Consider the following 21,065-nt stretch of genomic DNA (forward strand, 5'->3'; position numbering starts at 1 on the left):
CTGGGTGGCTCAGTGGGTTAAGCCTCTGCCTTCGGCTCAGGTCATGATCTCAGGGTCCTGGGATCGAGGCCCGCATCGGCTCTCTGCTCAGCGGGGAGCCTGCTTTCTCCTCTCTCTCTATGCCTGCCTCTCTGCCTACTTGTGATCTCTCTCTCTCTGTTTCAAATAAATAAATAAAAAATCTTTAAAAAAAAAAAAAAAAGCCTTTGAGACTGCAAGCAAAGCTCTTCAGGGCACCAGACCCTGGAGCTACAGGTCACTAAGGTGCCCCCTGGAAGTAGAAAAGCTGGAGAAGCCCAGGCCCTTCCAAGCACCCCCCCACCCGGCCAGCTGGCCTGCCCTCGCCCTTGCAGAGACTCCGCTGTGGACAGTGGTGCCTCCGCAGCATCTGCTCACCAGCCTCTCCATCTCCTGCTCCCAGAGCCGTTCTTGGCGCTGGCGCCGGTGGTACTCCAGGAGGTCGTCCTCATTGTCACTGATCTCCGTGATGCTATTTTTCCGCTCCCGAGTGACAGGCACCCGCAAGTCCCCACTGGACAGCTTCCTCTGGGCACGGGGGCTCTGGCGGGGCGAAGCCCCTGTCAGAGAGCCCAGACTGTAGGCTGGGCTCAGCCTGCCGCTGAAGCTGCCCTTGCGGGGTGCCAGGGACTCCCCAAGTGTGGGTGAGGGGCTCCGTGTCCTCCGGCCCCGAGCCCCCAGGGTCAGTGAGAAGTCCTCCGGGGAGGCCCCGTGGGCGGCCCAGCGCCGGGGCCGGGGGCTGTCTGCTACTTCTCGGGGGAGCTTGGGATCTGGAGCCGTCCTGGTGGGCATGGGGGAGAGTGCCCGTCGAGACAGAGAGGGGCTCAGCGGAGGGAGCTCTCGCATACTGTCCAGGCCGCGCCGGCCCAGGCGGGGACTCTCGGGAGGCTGCAGGGTGCGGGCGGCTGACCCGTCGGAAAAGGTTCGGCCCACCAGCTGGCGAGAGGGGCTGGTCGTCAACACCCGCTCGGTGCCCGGCAGCTCACGGAAAGGGCTGGGAGGGCGGTCCTGGAGTGTGCCAATCTTGTTTCGGGGAGCAGGGACTGGAGGCTGGAACTTGGGGCTGCCAGGAATGCTGGTGGGTTGGCTTCGGGCACCGGAAGCCGGGTACTCACTCAGGCTGATGGCCACCACGGGCAGCTGTCCTCCTAGCCGGGGGCTCTCGGTGGCTCTGCGGGCCTCCGCCAAGACAGTGGCTGCAGGGCTGTCTGTCAGCAGACCTCGGAGGCCAGGACTCGGAGGCCTCTCATGACCCCCCTTCCTGCCTAACCGGGGGCTCTCAGAGGCGCGGGCACCGCTCGGCCGGGACTGTGGGGGCTGCAGGGCCAGATGGTAGCTGGAGGAACGGGCGGGAACCAGCGGGGGCATAGAAGGTGCTGGCTCCTGCCCGCTGGGTGAGTGGCTGGCACAGCTTCCACTGCTGGCCGGTGAGGAGAGTGGAGAGAAGGCTGGAGAGGTGTTCTCATAGCTGGAGCCCACAGACATGGCACCAGGGCTGGTTGGGGGGGACAGCAAGTAGCGCCCACCATTAGCCATGGGCGACAGTGGGGAAGTCGCGGCAGGCTTCTTGCCAGCAGCTCCAGGCTCCTCTAGCACCAGTGAATCCATGATCTCCTGCAGGTCCTTCTCAATAGAGCTCACCAGCGAACTGTGGCTGGCACAGGCAGAGGGTCCCCGGGTTGCAGGCTGTGGGGCGTGGTTGCCATTCACCAGGCTTTCGGACTCTGCTCGTGAGAAATGCAAAGATGCCTCAGACCCTCGTCTTCAACTCTGGGGAGCTACAGGTGCACAAGAAGGAGGGTGCTCTCCGACCTCCTCCTAGCAGGGGCCAGGGGAGACAGGTGATCTGGGTGCTTCTCTGCCCCTGACCTGCTCGGCAGCCTTAGATCACCTGCCCTCAGTTCCCCTTTCTATAGAGGAAGGGGATGGGGGCTGTTCTGCTGGCTCCGACGTTGCCTGACTCAAGGCAGGGTTGCTAACAATGCCAGGCACTCCTAGGCCTGGTGGTGGTGGGCTCACCCCAAGATGAGGGTCCTCCCTGCCTTGGTTTCCCCAGCCTCCCAACCCTCTCCTTCAGGAAGGGCAGGCGGACATTCTGTAAAGGGGCCGGGGGCACGCTGTGGAGCTGGCCAGAAGTCTGGGTGGGGGGATCCAGTCTAAGAGGACACGAGGGCCTCCCAGAACAGCAGCGGAAACCCAGGGAAAAACACAAACCGAACCTTCGGCGCTGGGCAGGAGGCGTGCCCCACACCCCTCTGTGCAGTCAGAGGGGAAGCCAGGCTGGCCTGCAGATCAGCGCCTCCAATTATCTGCCCATTAAGCCACGCCAGCAGGAGCCTGACTTTGCCCCGCCCCAGGCCTCGCCAACCAACCAGAAGTCCCTGGAACCGCTGCCCCGAAAGTGGGCGTGGCATGACAGGGCGAGGGTGAGAGCCCGGTAAAGCCAGCCCGGGTGTGGACTGGGAACGCAGGCTCCCAAGGGGCTCACCTGACAGACACAGGTGGACACCTATCCCATTACCACACTGACACTTGCCATCCCACAGCCCTCTGAATGCCCGTGCAGAGTTTTGGGTGCTGGGCTCGGGGGCGGCCTCCTGGTCTCCATCCAGCCCCACCCCCTAGGCAGCTGGGTTCAGTGGCGCTGGTCCCCTGCAACAAGCACCGAGTCTCCTCTGAACTTTGGCAATTCACACACCAACTGCAGCCGGTCCGCTGGGCAATTGGCTGGCTTGGTCTGGGGGAGGGGCAGGGCCCACAGACCTAATCACCAGCAGGTGGGACCCACCTGCACCTGCACGGGTTCTACCTAAGGCTTCCTTCCTCCCCCTAAGGCCACCGTCAAGGATGAGGTTCCCGGTGGTGGCACAAGAGGCACCTAATGGTTAGGGTCCCAGACACTGAGGTGGCATCTTCCTGGGCAGTGGGGCTGGCAGAGCCCTCTGTCCCTTTGGGCACATGATTCCCCAATCCCAGCCAAGCAGCACTTCTTGGATCTCTCCCAGTAGCCAGACTGCCTGGCATCCTCCTCCAGTGGCCCAATGGCAGGTGGCAGCAAGCCCAGATCGTGGGTATTGTCCTGCCCTGACACCACAAGCATGGCTGGAAGGGGCAGGGAGGAGGACAGTCCAGGAGGACCGCTAACCCAACCCAAGCCCCCAACTGGGCGTCTACCTGAGCCAGGACTGTAGGGGCGCCCTGGGGCCCGGCCCCCTGCCGGAATCATGCTCTTCATCCACTTGGCTTCGGCTGGGTGGTTAAAACGGAGGAAGGTGGACTGGCCCAGGCACAACATACAGCCTACAGAGAAAGCAAATGCTGAGAAGGGCAGGCAGGGCTGAGGCAGCGTCACCCCAAAGCACTAGCGGGCTCCGAAGAGCCCCGCCCCCTGCAATGCGCGTGCCACAGTGGCAGTGTGTGAGTCCCACGTCCTAACTCTCGTTGCTAGTGGTGAGATCTTCGGGTGAAGTCACTTCCCCTCCGAGTCCAGTTCTCTCGGTAGAGAAACGAGGACAGTACACGGACCTTGCAGAGTTAGTAAGACAACGTATGAGAGGGCGTCCTGGGAACAGAGGTTCTTCAGAGAACACAGACGCCCACATCCCCCCTAAGCTGTACCAATGATCCATCCATCTGCCCCTTGGGTGGAAAAGTCAGTCTGAGAGCCGCAATTTCCAGGATCAAAAAAAGCTCTGAGACAGGGGACAGGGAAAACCCATGAATCAGTTAGATGCCCCCCGAGGAACCAGAATTTGCTTCCTGGCTCCCACTCCTTATCACCCTCCTTATCATTGCGTGGCCTAGGGAGAGCCATCACCCTCTTTCTCTCGGACAAAGCACGCTCTGGCCTGACATCTTCCCGCTCCTTGGTCTTCTCTGGAATCCAGCCAAGCCGAGGGCCAACGGGCCCTGCCTCAGCCAAGCACATTCCCAGGCAGCAGACACAAGTCCAGTCCTGCCCAGTAAGTGTGACTCCACGGAGAGGGGAGGGTGTGTGGGCGCCAAAAATGTAGCCAGGGGCACCAAGAGTGTGCACAGCAGCAGGTGTGCCCATGGGCACCTGAGCCTGGCTCACGGCACTCCTTCTCCTGGACACGCTACCAGATTCCTGCAAAAGATGCTGTGTTGGGAGACACCAGAGCCCAGGGCCCTCTACAACCACCCTCCCAACTTGTCCACACACATGCCCCCAGCCTATTGACCCAATCTGGTGCCACTTGGCACCCCCGAAGCTTCATGCCAGTCTGAGCTAAGACTGGCAGGGAAGTCTACATTCCTGGACGCTGAGACAGTTCAGCTCAGGCAAGCCACAGGGCAAGGGGCATCCAGGCCACGTGGATACCGTGGCAGGCCCCCCACTGAGAAGCTCAGGAGCCGGCCCTCGCTGGTGGGGCAGGGACTAGCCAGCTGAGCAGTCCCTAGCACATAACCGGAGTGGGCAAAGCCACCCACCACTCCGGCACGCCCAGAGGCTCTCCCAAGCGGGCGGGCACCAACAATTCTAGAGACTGATGGGTGGTTAGGCGAGAGGGGAGCCTTCCCCACCAAGCCGCCAATCAGAGGAGCTGATTCCAGAGTAGTCATAATCGGAATAAATAATAGCCAACCACACTTACACCTAATTACAACCACAGCCATTTCAGAAAGAGCCCTGCTGGCCCCTCCCCCTCCTTTCAGCCCTTTAACAAGCTAATTAATAACGAGTTCGCAGGGTCTAGACAGACCCACTCAATTCTAGATTGATGGGGGTGAGGAGGGGTGGGGTGGGGTAGGGTGGGGGAAGATATGGGAGCCTGATCACACAGCCCAGTCTGGACGGAGGTGTGGAGTCTGAGTGGATTCCAGCCCTTCCTGCCAGGCCCACCCAGGAGGCGGTGGGCACCCAGGGACCCTCAGCCCTGGCTTCTACAGCTGAGAGCTCCCTGCCCCTTCTTCTGCCCCTCAACCTCCTGCACTGAGGGGGTGTGGCCTGGCTGCCTCTAGGCTATAAATAGGTGATGTCAGGCAGCAGAGCTGGATCTGTATTAATAGAGCGGGCAGGAGGGCAACAGGCCTCAGAGCAGCTCCCTTCTGCCCAAATTAACTTTCTATTTGAACTTAGGGGCCCCAGGCATGGCCCCAACTCCCGTCCGTCCTGTCCCAAGGGCCTGCCTAGCCTGTTTCTGGAAGGAAACCTCCTTGGGTCCACTCCTGCCCAGCACCTCCAAGAGTCAGCCACTCAGGGAACCCCAAGAACCTCTCCTCCCCGTTAAAGTTGAGGTCCAAGCCCCCATCCCCAAAGGGCCCAGCTGTGTGTGTGCAGGTGGGTGGGTGAGAAGCTGCACATCTGGTTGGGGGGGGGGGTGGAAACCAGGGCAAAGGAGAGGGCGGATCCTATCTCTGAGAGACACGGAGGGGAAACACCACACACAAACACACTCTCCTACAAGCTCGCACACATACCCACGGCTAGAAACACCCAGAGAGGCATACCCGCTCCCGCACTCGCGGACTGACAGGCACGGCTCAGTTGCCACACAAACGGAATGGACCCGCCAAAGGGAGGCTGGGGTGCGGGGAGATGCGAGGAAGGGCCCCCGCCCTTCCATCAGAGACCCCTCTGGGCCCCAGCACGGGCTTCCCCGTCCCCATCAGGACCCCTCTACCCCTTCCGGAGGCGGGTCCATGGAGGGGACTTCCGAGCGCGGAGAGAAGACGAGGTCTGGCTGGCCGAGGGGTGGCCCCGAGCCCAGACCTCCCACTCACATGTTCAGGGCACACATGCCACCGAGTCTCACAGCCCCCCAGCTCCCCAAGGTGAGCCGGACCCCCCCACCCGCGGTCGAGTCCCCCCACCGCAGCCCACAGACGCCCCTCCCAGCCCCCCGCCCCAGCCCCTTGGCGCCCGCTGCCCGGGAGAGGCGGCCGGACGGGCGGAGCACTCACCGGCGAGCCCGGACCTCCGCAGCGCCGGCACCCCGCTAGCTCGGGCCCTCGGGGCTCCCCGCCCGCCCCGGGCCTGCGAGGGGGCGGGCCGACCTCCCGCACCGCGGGCCCCGGGCTCGGAGCAGCCAGCCGCCAGGCAGCCAGCAGCCGCCAGGGCCCGGGGAGGGGCGGGCCGGCCACTGGCGGGGGAAGGGAGCCAGGGAGGGAGGGACAAAGGAGAGGAGGAGGGGAAGAGGAAGTGATGGAGGAGAGGAGAGGGGAGCGGGATGGAGAGGGCGGGGCGGGAGGGTGCGGGCGGCCAGCCGCCCGGGGACTCCGAGTCGGTGGGTGCGGGAGCAGAAGTGAGACCGGGAGGAAAGGTGCGGGGAGGTGACGGAAGGAAAGGTAAGAGGTAAGTGGAGGCCGGAGGGTGAAGCGTCGTCGGGAGGCAGGAGTGAGGAGAAGCAGGGTCTCACTGAGAGCCCTCTGTGGCTGGCCTCACAAGAGGCCTGGGAAGGGGCCAGCCCCGAACCCCACTGGCTGGTCACCTGGGGCCAATCACACCCTCTGGCCTCAGATCCCTTATCTACCAATGGGGAGGTTGTCCTCATTGACAGCAAAGGTTAAGCTCTGACATTCCATGGCTCCCAGGGCTCCAGCTAGGTCACTAGGTTCAGCTCCTGCCCTCCCTGTGCCACTGTGACAAGGTCACTCCTGCGCTGGGAGTTCAGGCCTAGGCTGGGCAGCACTGAGTCTCCCTCCCATCTCCATCCTAAACACCTCCTCTTCTGTCCCTGCTCCCCACACTCCCAGCAGCTCAGCTCACCCCCAGGCTGGACCAAGGTGCTATCCCTTCCCAGCCAGCCTACTCCCCTGGGGCTCCAGGAGCGAACCTCACCTCCTCCCAACCCCTACCACCAGTTGTGCTAGTCTCCTAGAAGAGCTCTCCCACCCCAGTGAGGCACCCTCCCACCTGGAAAACACAGTGCCACCTGCCTCTGGACACCTCTGGACAGCTCATTGTCTTCCAGAGACCTGCCCTCTGGACACCAGAACCTTAAGGGACACACTGTCTCAGATGTACTCTATATGCTCAGAGCTCCCACGCCTCACACACACCAACACATGGACACCACACCTTGGCTGTGCACACTGACACACACAAACACACCGTCTCTGACATGTGCTTATTCTCACCCCCATAATACCCCTCTTGGTTACACACTCATTCAGGCACAGACATCCTTTCACTCAGTCCCTGGAGAGACTCTGGAATCAAAAGCCAACCTCCTTAGAGAAAAAAAATCATTTCTCCACCCTTGCTAAATACCTACCCACGTTGCCATACTCCACACATGCTCACGCGCACACGCACACACGTATCTCACTCTCCTGAAGGAAATGGGAGAACCATGTAGGGTTAAATGCAAAATAGGGGGAGCTTTAAAAAAAAAAAAATCTGCTCAGGAAGAATGATTCATCGGTCTGGAAACTGTGACAGCCAGCTGGACAGACCCAGACAGACACGGAGGATACCCGCCAGTGAGAAATAGGGCAGGAGGCAGGCACAAAGAAGGGAGCAGCTGGGAGCCTTTGCTCTTTCTCTCCTTCTTTTGATCTTTATCTTCTAGCAGAGCACGGTTGGAAGCTTCACTCCCATTTCACAGAAGGAATAACTGAGAATTGGGTGGGAGAGGAAGAAGCTCAGTGTCCTGGATCCCAGAGGGAGCCGGCTGGATTACCCAGGAAGCCCAGCTCCCCGGCCACATTCCAGGGAGCTCCCCCGCTTCTGGCCTTCACACAAGCCCCTACCCACCAATGAAGGGCTTAGGGAGTGAAGGAGACATGGAGACTAGGCTGGCAGTGAATGCTGGGAGTGGACAGGGACCTACTGTCTAGACAGCCTGGGCCCCAAGCCGTGTGGCTTTCTGGGTCCTCCCCTGATCCGTCCCCTCCCAGAGCTTTCATGTGGTCTGGCGCTGTGGTCCCAGGGTGGGGCAACCTCAGCCCGGTTGAGATTCCTTCTTATTTTCTCGCTCACATTCCCATCTCCAGCTCTTGCTCCGTAAAGAAGAGGGCAGCACGAGGTGTGCCAGAAAACCGGGGTATGGAGGTGGAATCGGGCTTGTCCTCGCTTCCCTCCTGTCATGCTGCAGTGTCCATGGCTTTAGTGAGAGCCAAAGGCCAGCTTCTGCTTTCTGCCTGCCCCCCCCACCTCCGGGCCCAGGCAAGGTCCTGCTGGAAGAGCCTGTCACCGCCATCTCTACTCCTCCTGACATGTGCCTGTCCAAGTTGCCTCTGGCTGGCACAATGCCCAGAATGATGCACCTATGGATGACCTGGCCCAGCTAGAACAGGCTCCTTGTTCTTTGTAGGGTAGCCCTCTGTTTTCAAAGAGGAGGGTCCTCCTATGCACCTGGGTCGGGAACGAGACAGGGAACCCGATCCTCTTGTACATATGCCCACGGACAGGCACGGGGCCAGCGAGTTCTCAGATCCACACTCTGGTACCCTCAGTCCCGAGTTCACCCCCGTCCCCCACGTGAACACGCTGATCCATAAACACAAGGAAAGGCACAAACAGCAATACACAAGCCCCGAATCACAAACACATCCGGAGATATATAAACACACTCCAGTTACACAGACACACAGAGATAGCACACGCACACAGCCCCCACCACCCAGTTTCCAGGGAAACGCACTCCCAAGAATGTCCGGAGTGGGGCCAGGCAGGGCTGGGCTTGGTGCCTTGCTCCAGAGATGAGACAAGGAAAGCCTCAGCTCCCGGGAGCCCAGGGGAGGGGGAGTGCTAGGGAGAAGAACACCCGTTCCTTTGTGCCTCTGCCTACCCCTCCCGGGGCTGCCAAGCTCCTGAGACAGGCAAGCCCAGACAAGGAGGCTGTGGGAGTGGGAGGGAGCAAAAGGGAAGGGGGTTTAGGGTCAGAAGAGAGTGGGAGGGTACATACTTGGCAGGGTGGAACCTTGGCTGGGGAAGAGTTAGGGGTCACCGGGGCCACAGGAAATGCCTAAGAATTCCATCTTGACCCAGGCGCTCCCTCTTCTCAGGGAGCTAGAGGATGCTCTGGGCAGACTGCCCAAGAGGGCCCTTCAGAGCATCCGTTCCTGCACCCTGCTCACAACACACATGTGCGTGCCCATGAATGCGAGGGATCTGGGGCTGGGGGAGTGAGCTCCGGGCTCTCTCTCCAGCCTCCTTTGAACTCTGCCCCTCCCTCTCCCTGCTGCCGGACCAGCTCACTTCTACACACCCAATCTTGGGGAAGATGTTCTCTGGGAGGCTGAAAGGGACTGTCAGGAACCAGATGGCATCACAGCCAAAGCCCCAATTTGTGGGGGTCCCTCCCCTCAGCTGGAGGTGGAGAACTTGAGGCCCTAGAAGAGGCAAGGGCCTGCCACTGCTGCTGGTGGACCTGGGTCCCTGAAGCCACATGGCCCCCTCACACTCCCAAGGGCAGGAAGAAAGGAGCAGGGCAAGGTTGGGTCTCCTGGGTGAGCTGTAAAGGGAGCGGCATCTAAAGAGAGCTTAAGGCTATGAACAGAAGGACAGAGGGAAACAAAGGAATGAGGGGACTTCCACTGCCAAAGAGCTTTCAGCCAGTAAGACAATGCCGGGACATTAGTCCTCCCGCTCAGAGTCAGGCTTGGCCCACAGCGCCCACCCTCATGTCAACCCCGCCTCCGCCCCCCACCCCAGGCCTGCTTTCTCACTCCCCTAACGTGACTATTTGTTTATAAATGGCTGCCCAGGGCAGACACACCCAGTCTGTCAAAGCACCACCTGGGCTGACCCCTGAACTCCCAGTCACAAGAACAAGGGGCCCAGTTTTCAGAGCCACCTGACACAACAGAGTGGCAGTGGCTTTGGGGGACAGGGTGCTAACCGTATTCATGACCCCAGAGCTACTGTGGACGCTGTTTTAACGGAGTGGCCGTGTCCTGGGATCTCACCTTTGCTCCATCCGCATCCGGAGGGAGCGGCCTCCTTCCCCACCTCCCCACCTCTTTTCAGAGTGACCCCCTCTTGGCATCATGAAACAACCCCATGGTTGTCCTGTCGTTCCAACTGCCCTCCCTTAACCATCTCACTAATGACCTGACCGCTGCACCACTCCGCCTGCCCTTTGAATGAGGTCACCAGGACGTCTCCCCTCCCCGCCAAGAAGTGACCAGAGAAGAAAAGCAGGCTGAAGACAAATCGGGATCCTAGAGGAGTTGGGGGTGTTCTTGAGGCACAGGGAGAGGCCCCTGAGCCTCCCACTGGCTCTGTGTTACCATGGCAACCGCAACAGCAGGCTCCCCCCCCCCACCAAGGCCCCTAGCCCAGGCTTTTCAACAGAGACCTTCGCCTCCGCCTCCCGCTGGGGGCAGCACACCTTACCCTGAGTGAGCCTGGTGGGCTGCCGGACAGGGAGCCCATCGATACTGCAGACGTTGCCACAAGGGTGGAGGGTGAGGGTGCCCCGCACATTCTCGATGTAGCAGTGCTCTGGGGCCAGCCCGGGACCCTGCAGGGAGATGTCCCTGGCCGCGGAGCCAATCACCGTCTTCCCTGAAGACAGAGGGCAAACTGAGTCCCAGGCTGGGCCAGGAGGGCGGCCAAGGAGACAGAAGCCCACCTCCTCCTGCACAAAGGATTGCTGCCTACCACCGGCCACCTTTTTGGGCCCCTTTGGTGTCCCCCTTTGATGGAGAAGGTCAGGGGGAGAAGCTCTGGGCAGGCAGAGAAAACTGGCTCACAGATGGGGGGACCCAGAGGACACAGAGCAGCCAGGCTCTACCGACAGAGAAGGGGAACTTCTTTCCTGCAGACCTTCCTTTAGTCCCTCCACCTCCTCGTCCCCAAGTCCTCTTCCTCCTTCATCCTGCTCTCCTGCTCCCCATCTCTCCCCACAACTTCTGCACCTGCACCCCTTGCTCTCCCTGGCTCCTCTCTGTGCTAAGGCTTACACAGCTCTCCCCCTGGCAGAGCCCCTGGGACTGGTATTTGGAGAATGTGGGGAATGTAGAATCACCCAGGCAACAAGTGCAGCCAGGGGAGAAGTGAGGAGGCCAAGGAGGCCAGGCAGAAGCCAGCGGGGAAGGGGGCTGTGCCAGGGCCTTATCTCAGGAGGTCGTTCCCCCCACCTCCCAGCCCTCCATGCTCCACAGGTGGCTGCTCCCACGCCAGGCATAGGCCTGGAATGGGGCCCCTTCCTTCTTGGCCACACTGGTTGCTAAGAGCAATGGGCTCTCCTGTTTCAGTGCTCTCCTCCTTGTTTCTAAACTAATCTTTAATCCCAGTCATGGAGCCAGATGATCTACCAAAGGGGGCCAGGCAGTCCAGGGAGGCCAGGACAAGGGGGGCGAGCTGGTGGCGCGGCCTCACATCTGGGGGAGGTGAACATGGCTGACAAAGGGCAGAAGGGCCCCCGCGCGTGCCTGGGATCCAGGGCAGGAATGTCTTTAAGGACCAAGGGGTGGTGGGGTGGAGGGGCCGTCCCCCCACACTTACCTTCCTCCAGAGGCAGAAGGGTGATGGCCGTGCTAAGCCGCCCACTGCCCAGGCTCACCAGATGTGGTTTGTCCGTCTGCACTTTCAGCCCCTTGCCTGTCTCAATCAAGTCCAAGGGCCCCTTCTGCAGGTGGTGGGGGTGAGGGATGAGCATCATGAGACCCTTCAGGCCAGAACCTGAGCACCCGAGCCCCCGTCACACCGGCACTCCCGCCAGCACCTGTCCTCTCCAAAGGACTCTGAGGGTGTCGAAAGGCTCAGCCCAAAATCTTGCACGGAGCATTATTACACTAAATTGAAATGAGATCTGAATCTAGGCCACTAACTCGTCCCACTGGATTTCTCAAGCCTTGGCTTAACTGCCCCCTTTGTCTATTAAGACACAAAAAAGGAGAAAGTGAGAGGAGCAGGTGGGTGCTGGAGAGGAGAAGGGGCTGCTGCAGAGGAGGGCCAATGCAGACTTGTCCCTGTAGACTTGTCCGTGGCCATCCCCTTGGCCACTGCTTGCCTCCGTGAAACTGAATCACAGTGGAGGACAGAGCCTGGGATCCAGGAGAGAGACATAGCCCAGGGTCAGTCTGTAAACCGGCTCCTGACTTCCAAAGGGTATATTCTGGGTGAACCAATTAACCTGATTCAGATAACACCTCAGCTATTAATAGGCTTGGGACCTGGGGAAGGGTGGAGAGGAGCTGCTGCTCTCCCTGGGCTGGGGCCATGGCTGGGGCCACCGCTGGGGCCACGGGTGGGGAGAGGAGCCAAACCCACCCTCTCCAACAGCCCTCTTGCCCCTTGGCCTTGACCTGCTCACCTTTATCATTGCTTGGGTCTTGCATCCGGGGCCTCCCTGGTTCCTGTTAAGAGCGTCCATGGTCCTGGGGCTCCACGGCTCCTGGGGACACAGCAGAAGGCAGGTGTTGGTGGGGAGGCGGGGGTGGGGGTGGGGGAGAGAAAGGAATAGGGTCTGAGGCCATGCTCCCAGGGGTGGGGGCGGTACCAGTCACCCTCATTCCCAGCAGGCTCATGCAGAAGAAAAAGTAGAGGCAGCTCGGAGGCAGACACCCAGCACACTGTCCTCACCCTTGCCACCATAAGCCAAAGACCCCTAGAGGCCCCGCCTGTATGTCTATGCTTTCTTGCCTCAGAAATCCAGGAGCTAGGCTTCTGCGGCAAAGGACGCTCAGACATCTGGAGCCAGAGGTAAGGTGGGGAAAATCTACCTCAGTAAGGGAAGCTAGGGTCCAAGAACTCCCCAGGGAACACTGGTAGCCAGAGACACCCCCCCAGGTGGGTGATAGAGCTGAGGCACTCCCCCCCCCATCTCCTGCCTTTCCCTTTGTCTCTTTTCCCCAGGGGTCTCCACAGGGTGTCTGCTTAAAGGAGACACCACAGGAAGAACTCAACCATTCCTGCCTTCTGTATGCCTCAACTCCTACACCTTCTCTTCCCCAGAAAGCAGTCTCACCCCCAGACAATCAGCGAAAAACCCCTCAGTGGTGACTAATAACAGTACAGTTTTCTAGGTTCTTCATCTGATCTGGTGTGGTAGGAAGCTTAGGTCTTTAGAACCAAGGGTAAAATAGATTCGAGAGCCAGAACTGAAGCTCTTTCCACGCATCCCTTTCTCCCTCCCTCACGGTTTTGGTACCTTTGGGTACGAATGTGGGCCTGTGTGCCCGTCCCTTGATCATCTTGTTAAGGTGACAGGCTTCCCATTTGCTGCGGACATGAGGCTGGGGAAAACTGAGAGTGGCTCCAGGTGGGAGGGAGACCCAGGAAGGCAGGGTTTCCCTCCACTTTCTCTTCCAAGCCTCGACCATGGCCTAGTGACTTAGGAAGTAGGGGCAGGAGCCAGCATTCCAAGGAGAGCCTAACCCCAGCTGTAGGGCCCAAGGGCCTCAGCCTTAGAGAGTTACTAATTTTACCCTCCCAGCTTCCACCCTTCCGGACCTAGACGACATCATGTCCGTCACTGTGTCCACCCAAGCTGGCGGAAAAAAAAACCGGAATTCGGCCTGGGGCCCACCCCAGCTCCGCCTGGGAAGAGGGAAGGCAAAGGCAGTTAACCTACACCAAGTTCCAAGCTGGCCCGGCACCTCCCCAGGAGATCTGGCTGTGGAGAAGAATTTCCAGGGTTAGAGCCTGCCTGCTGTCCTGTTTCCTTACACTTGGGGAAAGCCCTCAGCATTCTCCGAGGAAAGGGAGGTGAGAGAGTGGGTTGGGAATGGGGAGTTTACATAAAAGAGGGAGTAAGAAAAGAAAACAAAAAAATAATGGGGAAAGAAACAGCATCACCATTTAGTGGAAAGAGATTTAGGCTGGAATGCAATAGCCTTAAATTCTCACCCTGACTTTATTATTTATTAGCTGCGGGATCTTGGGCAAGTTACTTAAATTCTCTGAGTGTCAAGTCATTCTTTATAAAAGTGGAATAGTGACTTTTTCACAAAAGATTGTCTGGATTAGTGCTTGCCTGTGGCTAAGGGTAGGATGGAGAGTGACTATAAATGGGCACAAGATTTCTTTTTGGGGTGAGGGAATTGTTCTCAAACAAAATTGTAAATATAAAAAAAAACTGTAAATATACTCTAAAAAAATCACTGAATGTGCACTTTAATTAAGTGAATTTTATGATATATATGTTATACCTCAATAAACCTGTTTTTTTAAAAGATTTTATTTGTTTATTTGACAGAGATTACAAGTAGGCAGAGAGGCAGGTAGAGAGAGAGGGAAACCAGCTCCCCGCTGAGCAGAGAGCCCCATGTGGGACTCAATCCCAGGACCCTGAGATCATGACCTGAACCAAAGGCAGAGAGGCTTAACCCACAGAGCCACCCAGGTGTCCTATTTTTTTTTAAAAGATTTTATTTACTTGAGAGAGAGAGTGCAAGTGAAAGCACAAGTGGGGTGTGGGGGAGGGAAAGGGAGAAGCAGACTCCCCACCAAGCAGGGAGCCCAAGGCAGTGCTTGATCCCGGAAGGGGAGGATCACAACCCCAGCAGAAGGCAGACACCTAACCAACCGAGCCACCCAGGTGCCCCAATAAAACTGTTCCTTTTCTTTTCTTTAAGATTGGAGAGTCAGGGTCGCCTGGGTGGCTCAGTTGGTTAAGCAGCTGCCTTCGGCTCAGGTCGTGATCCTAGCGTCCTGGGATCGAGTCCCGCATCGGGCTCCTTGCTCGGCGGGGAGACTGCTTCTCCCTCTGCCTCTGCCTGCCATTCTGTCTGCCTGTGCTCGCTCGCTCTCTCTCCCTCTCTGACAAATAAATAAAATCTAAAAAAAAAAAAAAAAAAAAGATTGGAGAGTCAGCTCTTATATTAAATGACACTGTGTGAAGCACAAAGCACCGTAAACATGCCAGTTATGAGTATGGGTTTCAAGATCTAGAACAAGTCCCTTCACCCTTTTCTATCAAATTCGTCACCATTACCCTGTTCATTTATTTACACCAAAGAATTTCAAGCGGAGATAAAGATTGTAAAGGAACAAGGGGAACAAGACTGATGCGAGGAGAGGAGGAAACAATAATGTGAAGGAGAGGGGGAGACCAGGAGGGGCGTGTGGGGAGAGACGGAGAAGATCGGGAAAGATGTAGAAATCAGCATGTTCGAGGCCGTGGCCCCAGCTCAGAAACCTAACCCAGGTGAAGCGGAAAGCTACACCAGACCGACGCGTCCCAGTCGCACCCGGGCGGCGCTTTGACAAAGGGGCTGTCCCGCGGCCACCTGGGGGCGCGCTCTCCTCCGACCCCACCCGGGGCAGGGATAGTGAAGCGGCGCTGAGCCTGGGCGCCCTCAGCCGCCAACCCGCTTCTGTGGACATGGCTACCCACCACCTCTGGCAGTAATTACCCACTCGGAGCGCCCCGCCCGGCCCCGCTGCCAAAAAAAGGCCCCTGCGGCGCAAGGCCGGCTCCCGGGAAGGAGGGACGCGAGGGAGGCGCCGTGGTCAGCCCCGGCTCTCCGGAGCCCTCCCGCACCTCCTGGGGACAGGACGGCGGAGGCCTGGGAGATGGGAGCCGCCGTGCAACAGGCGGGAACCCCGTGGCGGGCGAGGCCGGGGCTCCCGCGGGTGACCCCGCTAAGGCCCGGGCCCTCCGGCCTCCTTGCCCGGGCGGGACGCGTGGGCACCCAGGCCACGCGGGATCAGCCTGTCCCCAGACCTCTCCGCCTAGTAGGTGGCCAGAGTCACCGCTTGGGGTCTTGGCACCCGAACTAGGGTGAAGGTAGGCCCGAGGAAGGGCCGAAAAGGTCTGTAACCAACAGGCGTTGGAGGAAGTCCAGGCTCCAAATCGGGCCCCTGGCCAGAGGTCCCAGGCGAGTCCCCGAGCGGTGCCCTGCTCCTGCGCTTCCCGGAGTCCCGCGGGGCCGCTCCAGCCCTCACCTGTGTCCGGTGGGGCCAGCCGGACCCTCGCCCCAGGCGTCGCATGGCCGTGGCCGGAGGCCTGCGTGGCCGAGCTGGGACCCTCTCCGCCCGCCGCCGCCTTCGCTTTCCCAACGCACATCCGCCCTCAAGGAAGGGCGGCCAGCAGGGGAAGGAGTCGGGACGGGAAGGAAACTGAGGCTGTGAGCCCCGAGGGCGGGGGCCGGGGAAGGGCGTGGAAAGGCCGGGTGGAGAGAACTGGAGAAGGGGGGATATGAGGGCTCAGCGGCGGGACAAGGTGGGTAAGGGGAGACGCAGGTATGGAGGGGCGGGATGGAAGACGGAGACTGAGGGATAGAGAGAAAATGAGAGCTGGGGAGATTGTCAGGAGGGGAAGAAGGTGGGGAAACTCTCCGCGGGACTCAGAGCTGGGTGGAGACGGAGGGACAAAGAGGCGGAGGGCCTGGGGGACAAAGAAGGGGATGGCGAGACTGAGAATACGGAGGTCTTCGAGTAAAGGGGACGACGGCCAGGGGCAGCCCTAGAAGGTACAGAGGGCAGTGGAGGGGGAAACGGAGGGGTGGGGAGCCAGGGGAAGGGAGGAGCAGGGGGGCTGAGGGCAGCCGCGGCCCTGAAGTTGGGACGGGACCGCAGGTGGGCGGCAGAGGCTCCAGAGGGCAGAGCTAGGGAGAGGCGGGAGTGTAGAGTGGGGCTCCGGTTCTCCAGGGGGAGAGAAGGGGGTGCTGGCGAGCGCCCCTCTCTGAGGTTGCGGGCGGGGTGGAACTGCCGCCGGGGCGCGGCTCCTCGCTGGCCCGGAGCCTGTGCTGCCTAGGGCCGCCAGGTGGGACAAGGCCGCAGTGTTGGGTCGCCCCGCCCGCGGCGCACGCGGGACAAGCGGCCTTTCTTTGGCCGGGCGGGGAGAAGGAGCCGCTTGTTTACGCGGCCGGGGAAAGGGGCGGCCGCTCCGACACCGCCCGCTCCCCGCGGGGCAGCTGCGGGAAGGGGGGCCCGAGGGTGCACGGGAGGTGCGAGTGTGAGCGGCAGGGTGTACGGACGGGAACTGCGTGAGCGCTGCAGGCCCCGCGTGCGAGCGCCGGCTTCGGGGTGCCGGGAGCGCAGCGCGTGCGGACTGCGGGCGGAGGTCCCGGCGTGCTGGAGGCTGCCACACGCGCGACGGCGGCCTAGACTCGGGCTGCGCGCGCGGCCGGAGGGCGCGCGCGTGGGTGACACGGGGTGGGGCGCGGTGCGTGTCCGCTGCGTGGGATGCCTGACGTGGTGGGGAGCTTGTATTTGTGTGCGAGCGGTCGGATGAGTCAGCCCGGGAGCCTCCGGGACGGTTGAGCTAACGGGACCAGAATGCAGCCCCGCCCCGGCTCCCTGGGTCCCCCGCCGGGCCGCGCGGTCACCCGCCAGTCCAGGCCCCCGCTCATCCCAGCCCCCGCGGAAGCGTCGGCGGGCGCCTCGGCAACCCCGCGCGGGGCGGCCCCTCCCCGGCCCCGCCACCCCCGGCCCCCAGTCCCCCGCCGCCCGCCCGCCCGCACTTCCCCATCCCGGAGGAACCCGGATGGCTGGCTCAGCCCCCGCCTCGGGGAACTCCGCTAGGGATAAGAATCCGGACCCTACGGGCGTGGCAAGAGCCTGGGGCTCCCTCTCCTAAGCGTGCCCCGTCCGGCCTCCCGGACCCCTAAAGATGCGGGGCCTCGGAGGAGAGCTGGGGAGACCCGGGACGTGCCTCCCGTCACCTAAACACACCCAGGAGTGTCTCCCGGATTCCCACCGCCTCCGGGCTGGACTCCACACACATTCCTCGTCCATAGAGGCGGCCTGGCCGGGGCAGGAGCGGAGTTGGCCCAGGAGGGCCCCCTCGCCCGGTGCAGGGCTCTCTGCCTGCAGTCGGCCAGAGAGTGGGAGGCGTGCGGCGCGGGCGGACGAGACTCCGCGAGTATCCGCCCGGCGGGCCATCTGGGTGCCTGCAGGACAGTCTGGATGGGGCAAGGACCAGCGTCCCTCCCGGGGAGGAGCGCGAGGGCCCCCTCTGGCGGCTGCGCGGACAGAGGCTCCGGAGGGCAAAAGCAAGCAGCTGGCAGAAAAGCCGCGGAGCCGGCTCCCCACAAAGCCCCTTTCTATCGCCCCCCACCCCACTGCACACACCTGGGGCGCCCCCTCCTCCCACACGGTTTCTTCTGGGCCCTCCAGCCCAGAGCTGATCTGAGGGCTCCCGCCAGGCCCTGGGACTTCCCCTTATCCAGTCCCAGCAGCGCAGCCAGCGAGACCCACGGGCCTAGTGGTAGAGAGCGTCCTTACCTCGCGCGGGGAGAGGGGGACACCGGTTCCCTCGCCTTGCTCCGCCGCCGCGGCCTCGGGCTCTGGAGGACACTGTTGCTTTTCCCTGGGAGCCCGCTGAGTGGGAGGAGAGCGAGAAGGTCCCGCCCCCAGTCCCCGCCCCCGTCCCCCGTCCCGTCCTGCCAGGCTAGCCAAAGACGCCCTTGTGGAACTGGAGCCCAAGGTCCCCCCACCCACCCTTTCCCATAGCAGCACCTCCCCCCAAGGCCCCCCCACCCCCCGCCTGCACAGCGCCCGCTTTGTTCCTCTCTGCAGCTGGGCTCTCCACTACCATCAACACACGCACACCCCTCCTCCCTCCTGCCCTCCCCTTCCGACTCCCCTAGACCACCCTCCACCCCTAGGCCTTAAGGCTCTTCTGAAAGGGTGTTTTTGACAATTTCTCACTCTCTCCCCCTGCACGCCCCCTTTTTTAAAACCTTAGGTGCCTGAGTCCTCCGTAGCTCCCAGTGAACCTCATGGTCATAGAGCCCTCCAACATGGTCTCGGTATCTCCAGAAAATATCTGCTGAAGGTACCCAGGTACACCCTCTCGTGCTCACCTCCAAGCCCTGACATGAAGAGCTGTAAATGGGGTTGATAACCCTCCACATCCGGCTTCAGAGACTTTTCTGAGAGGTGGAAGACATGTTAAAGTGCCATGGAAAGTGTAAAGCACAGAAACCTGAACTGAATCAGCATCTTGCCCCCATCCATGTAGTCCATCTTACTACCACCTGCTGACTTACAACTGGGGTGAGGCAAGCTATAGGCAGACAACTGGGCACACCATCCTAGAGCAATTTGGGTCTCTGTAGGAGTAGGGGGTTAATATGGAAGAAAAGGAGGGACTCAGGGCACCTGGGTGGCTCAGTCATTAATTGTCTGCCTTTGGCTCAGGTCATGATCTCAGGGTCCTGGGATGGGGAAGCCTGCTTCTCCCTCTCCCACTCCCCCTGCTTGTGTTCCCTCTCTTGCTGTGTGTCTGTCAAATAAATAAATAAAATCTTTAAAAAGAAGAAAGAAAGAAAGAAAGAAAGAAAGAAAGAAAGAAAGAAAGAAAGGGAGAGAGAGAGAGAAGGAGGGACTAAAAACCTAAGAGGAGTCTAGAAACTGAGCCTGGTTGAGGTCATTCTTCATCTCAACCCCCACCCCGAAATCCAGCTCAGACAGTGGATCCTTACCTTGCAAAGCCAGCTCTTGCCCCAGGAGACTGACTAGGGAGACCCTAGGAAGCTGACCTCAGCTAGGCTAGACCTCTTCAACCTGCCCTCAAGGGAAGCCCGAGACTCCTCCTGGCTGAATGAGGGAGGAGGCTTCTAGCTGGGGCAGAGAGCAGAAAATAATTTGCCCTCTTTGGGATGAACATATCTTGTTCTGATTCAGTGACTTCAGTTTGTGCCCTCTTTCCCTAACCCTGGAACAGCAGGAGGCTGAACTGCATTGGTCTTTGGTCACTCATTGACAGGGCCAGCATTAGCAGGGGGGCCCCCCACTGCTGGAGGCTGGGACTGACTGGAGCCAGGCAGTGGACAGGAGGGGGGAGGGGAAAGACACTTTGCACTTACCAGCTGTGGCTAACAGAGGTCAAACAAGCAAGGTTCCAGCAGGCATCGTGGGTACCAGGAAGCCTCAGAATTTGGGGGATGGGGAGGAAGCCTCTTATTCTTCCTCTCTTCATACTGTTTGAAGCTCATGAAAGTGTTTTGACTCTGGCCACCTTTCATGAGACAGATCACAACAGTAAGTTTCAGACTATTCTGGTAAAAGAAAAAGAAACAAAACCCAAACTATTGTATCCTAGATGCCAAGACCCAGCATCTGAGGGAAGGGGCTCTGATTGGGGTACCTCAGTCTTTTCACGTAACTGTTTCACAACTCCCGGATCTTCTTTACCATTTCGGTCGGGAGGAATTTCAGGGAAGGATGGAGCCTGCCACAAGGCAGCTGATGCTGAGGAAGGGGGTGAAACAGCACCCACCTTCTCTGTCCTCCCACTCAGGGACCAGCTAACCCCAACGCTCTGTGCAATGTGTCCTCCTGCTGGGTTGAGGCCCTATGTTCCCACAGTTAGAGCACTCAGGGGACCGGGGACCTACCACCCCACCCTCCACCCCCACCCGCTGCACATCTGGAGCCCATCAAAAAACTCAGTGCTCTCTCACAATTACGCAAGAGGTCGAGCAGCTGGGAGCTCAGGAAAGGGGGAGGAAGAGAGAAGAAAGCAGAAAACAGCTTTCCAAGCATGCTTCAGACTTTCCGAAGTGGAAGCAGCGGGGAGAGGGCAAAGGCTGGGTGTGGAAGGAAGAGTGGGTTTGCAAAGGCTCTGCACTTGGCTCTGAATGTCAGGAGTCTATTTCCACATCCCTCCTGCCTTCGCCTAGGCCCTCTTCCCACCTCTGTCCCTCCTCTCGCACCACGCTCCCTCCAGCCCCAGGAGGAGGCAGCTGTTGCTGATTACAGCAGGCCAACCCTGTAGAGTCACATCTTCTCAAGTTCTCCTTTCTGGCCTCTCTGGGTCCTGAAGTCAGGCAGCATTGGTGTTGATGCGGTGACAGCAATGACGCCAAGTGACTCCTCCCTGCCTCAGACTTGGGGAAAAGTTCAAACCTTTCTTCAGCAGGAGGTCTCTCCTAAAAATTGCACAATCCATGCTTAGGCCCAAAGCTGAGAGACACGGGAGCTGAGTGGGCAGTTTGGGTCATGGGGGAAGACTGTCTCATCTACATCCATGTAGGCTCAGGACCTTCCTATGAGCTGAATAGAACAAGCACTGATTTGGGCAAAAGAATGGGAAACAAGACCCATTTCCACTTCCCTCGTTGCCTTGACATTGTAATGCCTCTTTTTCAACTAGCCCGTTTGGTTAGCAACCTGATCACACCGAGTTCGATTATGGGAGCTTTTGAGAATTGGACTAAGCCCTAAATAACCGTTTAGC

At 59.8% G+C, this 21,065-nt stretch overlaps 1 protein-coding gene across 1 annotated transcript in view; it reads right to left on the reverse strand.

The window, feature by feature from the left end:
• LOC111153764 (pleckstrin homology like domain family B member 1) overlaps positions 1–18,165 on the reverse strand; it is a 44,242-nt gene extending 26,077 nt beyond the window's left edge. Inside the window, exons 1-6 of the mRNA XM_022512985.1 lie at positions 18,107–18,165; positions 12,249–12,329; positions 11,438–11,561; positions 10,325–10,495; positions 3,193–3,318; positions 397–1,745 (exon numbers count right to left, since the gene is read on the reverse strand). Coding sequence (XP_022368693.1) covers positions 397–1,745; positions 3,193–3,318; positions 10,325–10,495; positions 11,438–11,561; positions 12,249–12,308 — 1,830 coding nt within the window. The 5' untranslated portion in view covers positions 12,309–12,329; positions 18,107–18,165. The remainder of the gene's footprint in view (positions 1–396; positions 1,746–3,192; positions 3,319–10,324; positions 10,496–11,437; positions 11,562–12,248; positions 12,330–18,106) is intronic.
• Positions 18,166–21,065: the final 2,900 nt, after the last annotated feature.

Source organism: Enhydra lutris, unplaced genomic scaffold (assembly GCF_002288905.1).
Source record: "Enhydra lutris kenyoni isolate GAN:26980312 unplaced genomic scaffold, ASM228890v2 scaffoldscaffold34, whole genome shotgun sequence".
Lineage (NCBI taxonomy): Eukaryota > Metazoa > Chordata > Mammalia > Carnivora > Mustelidae > Enhydra > Enhydra lutris.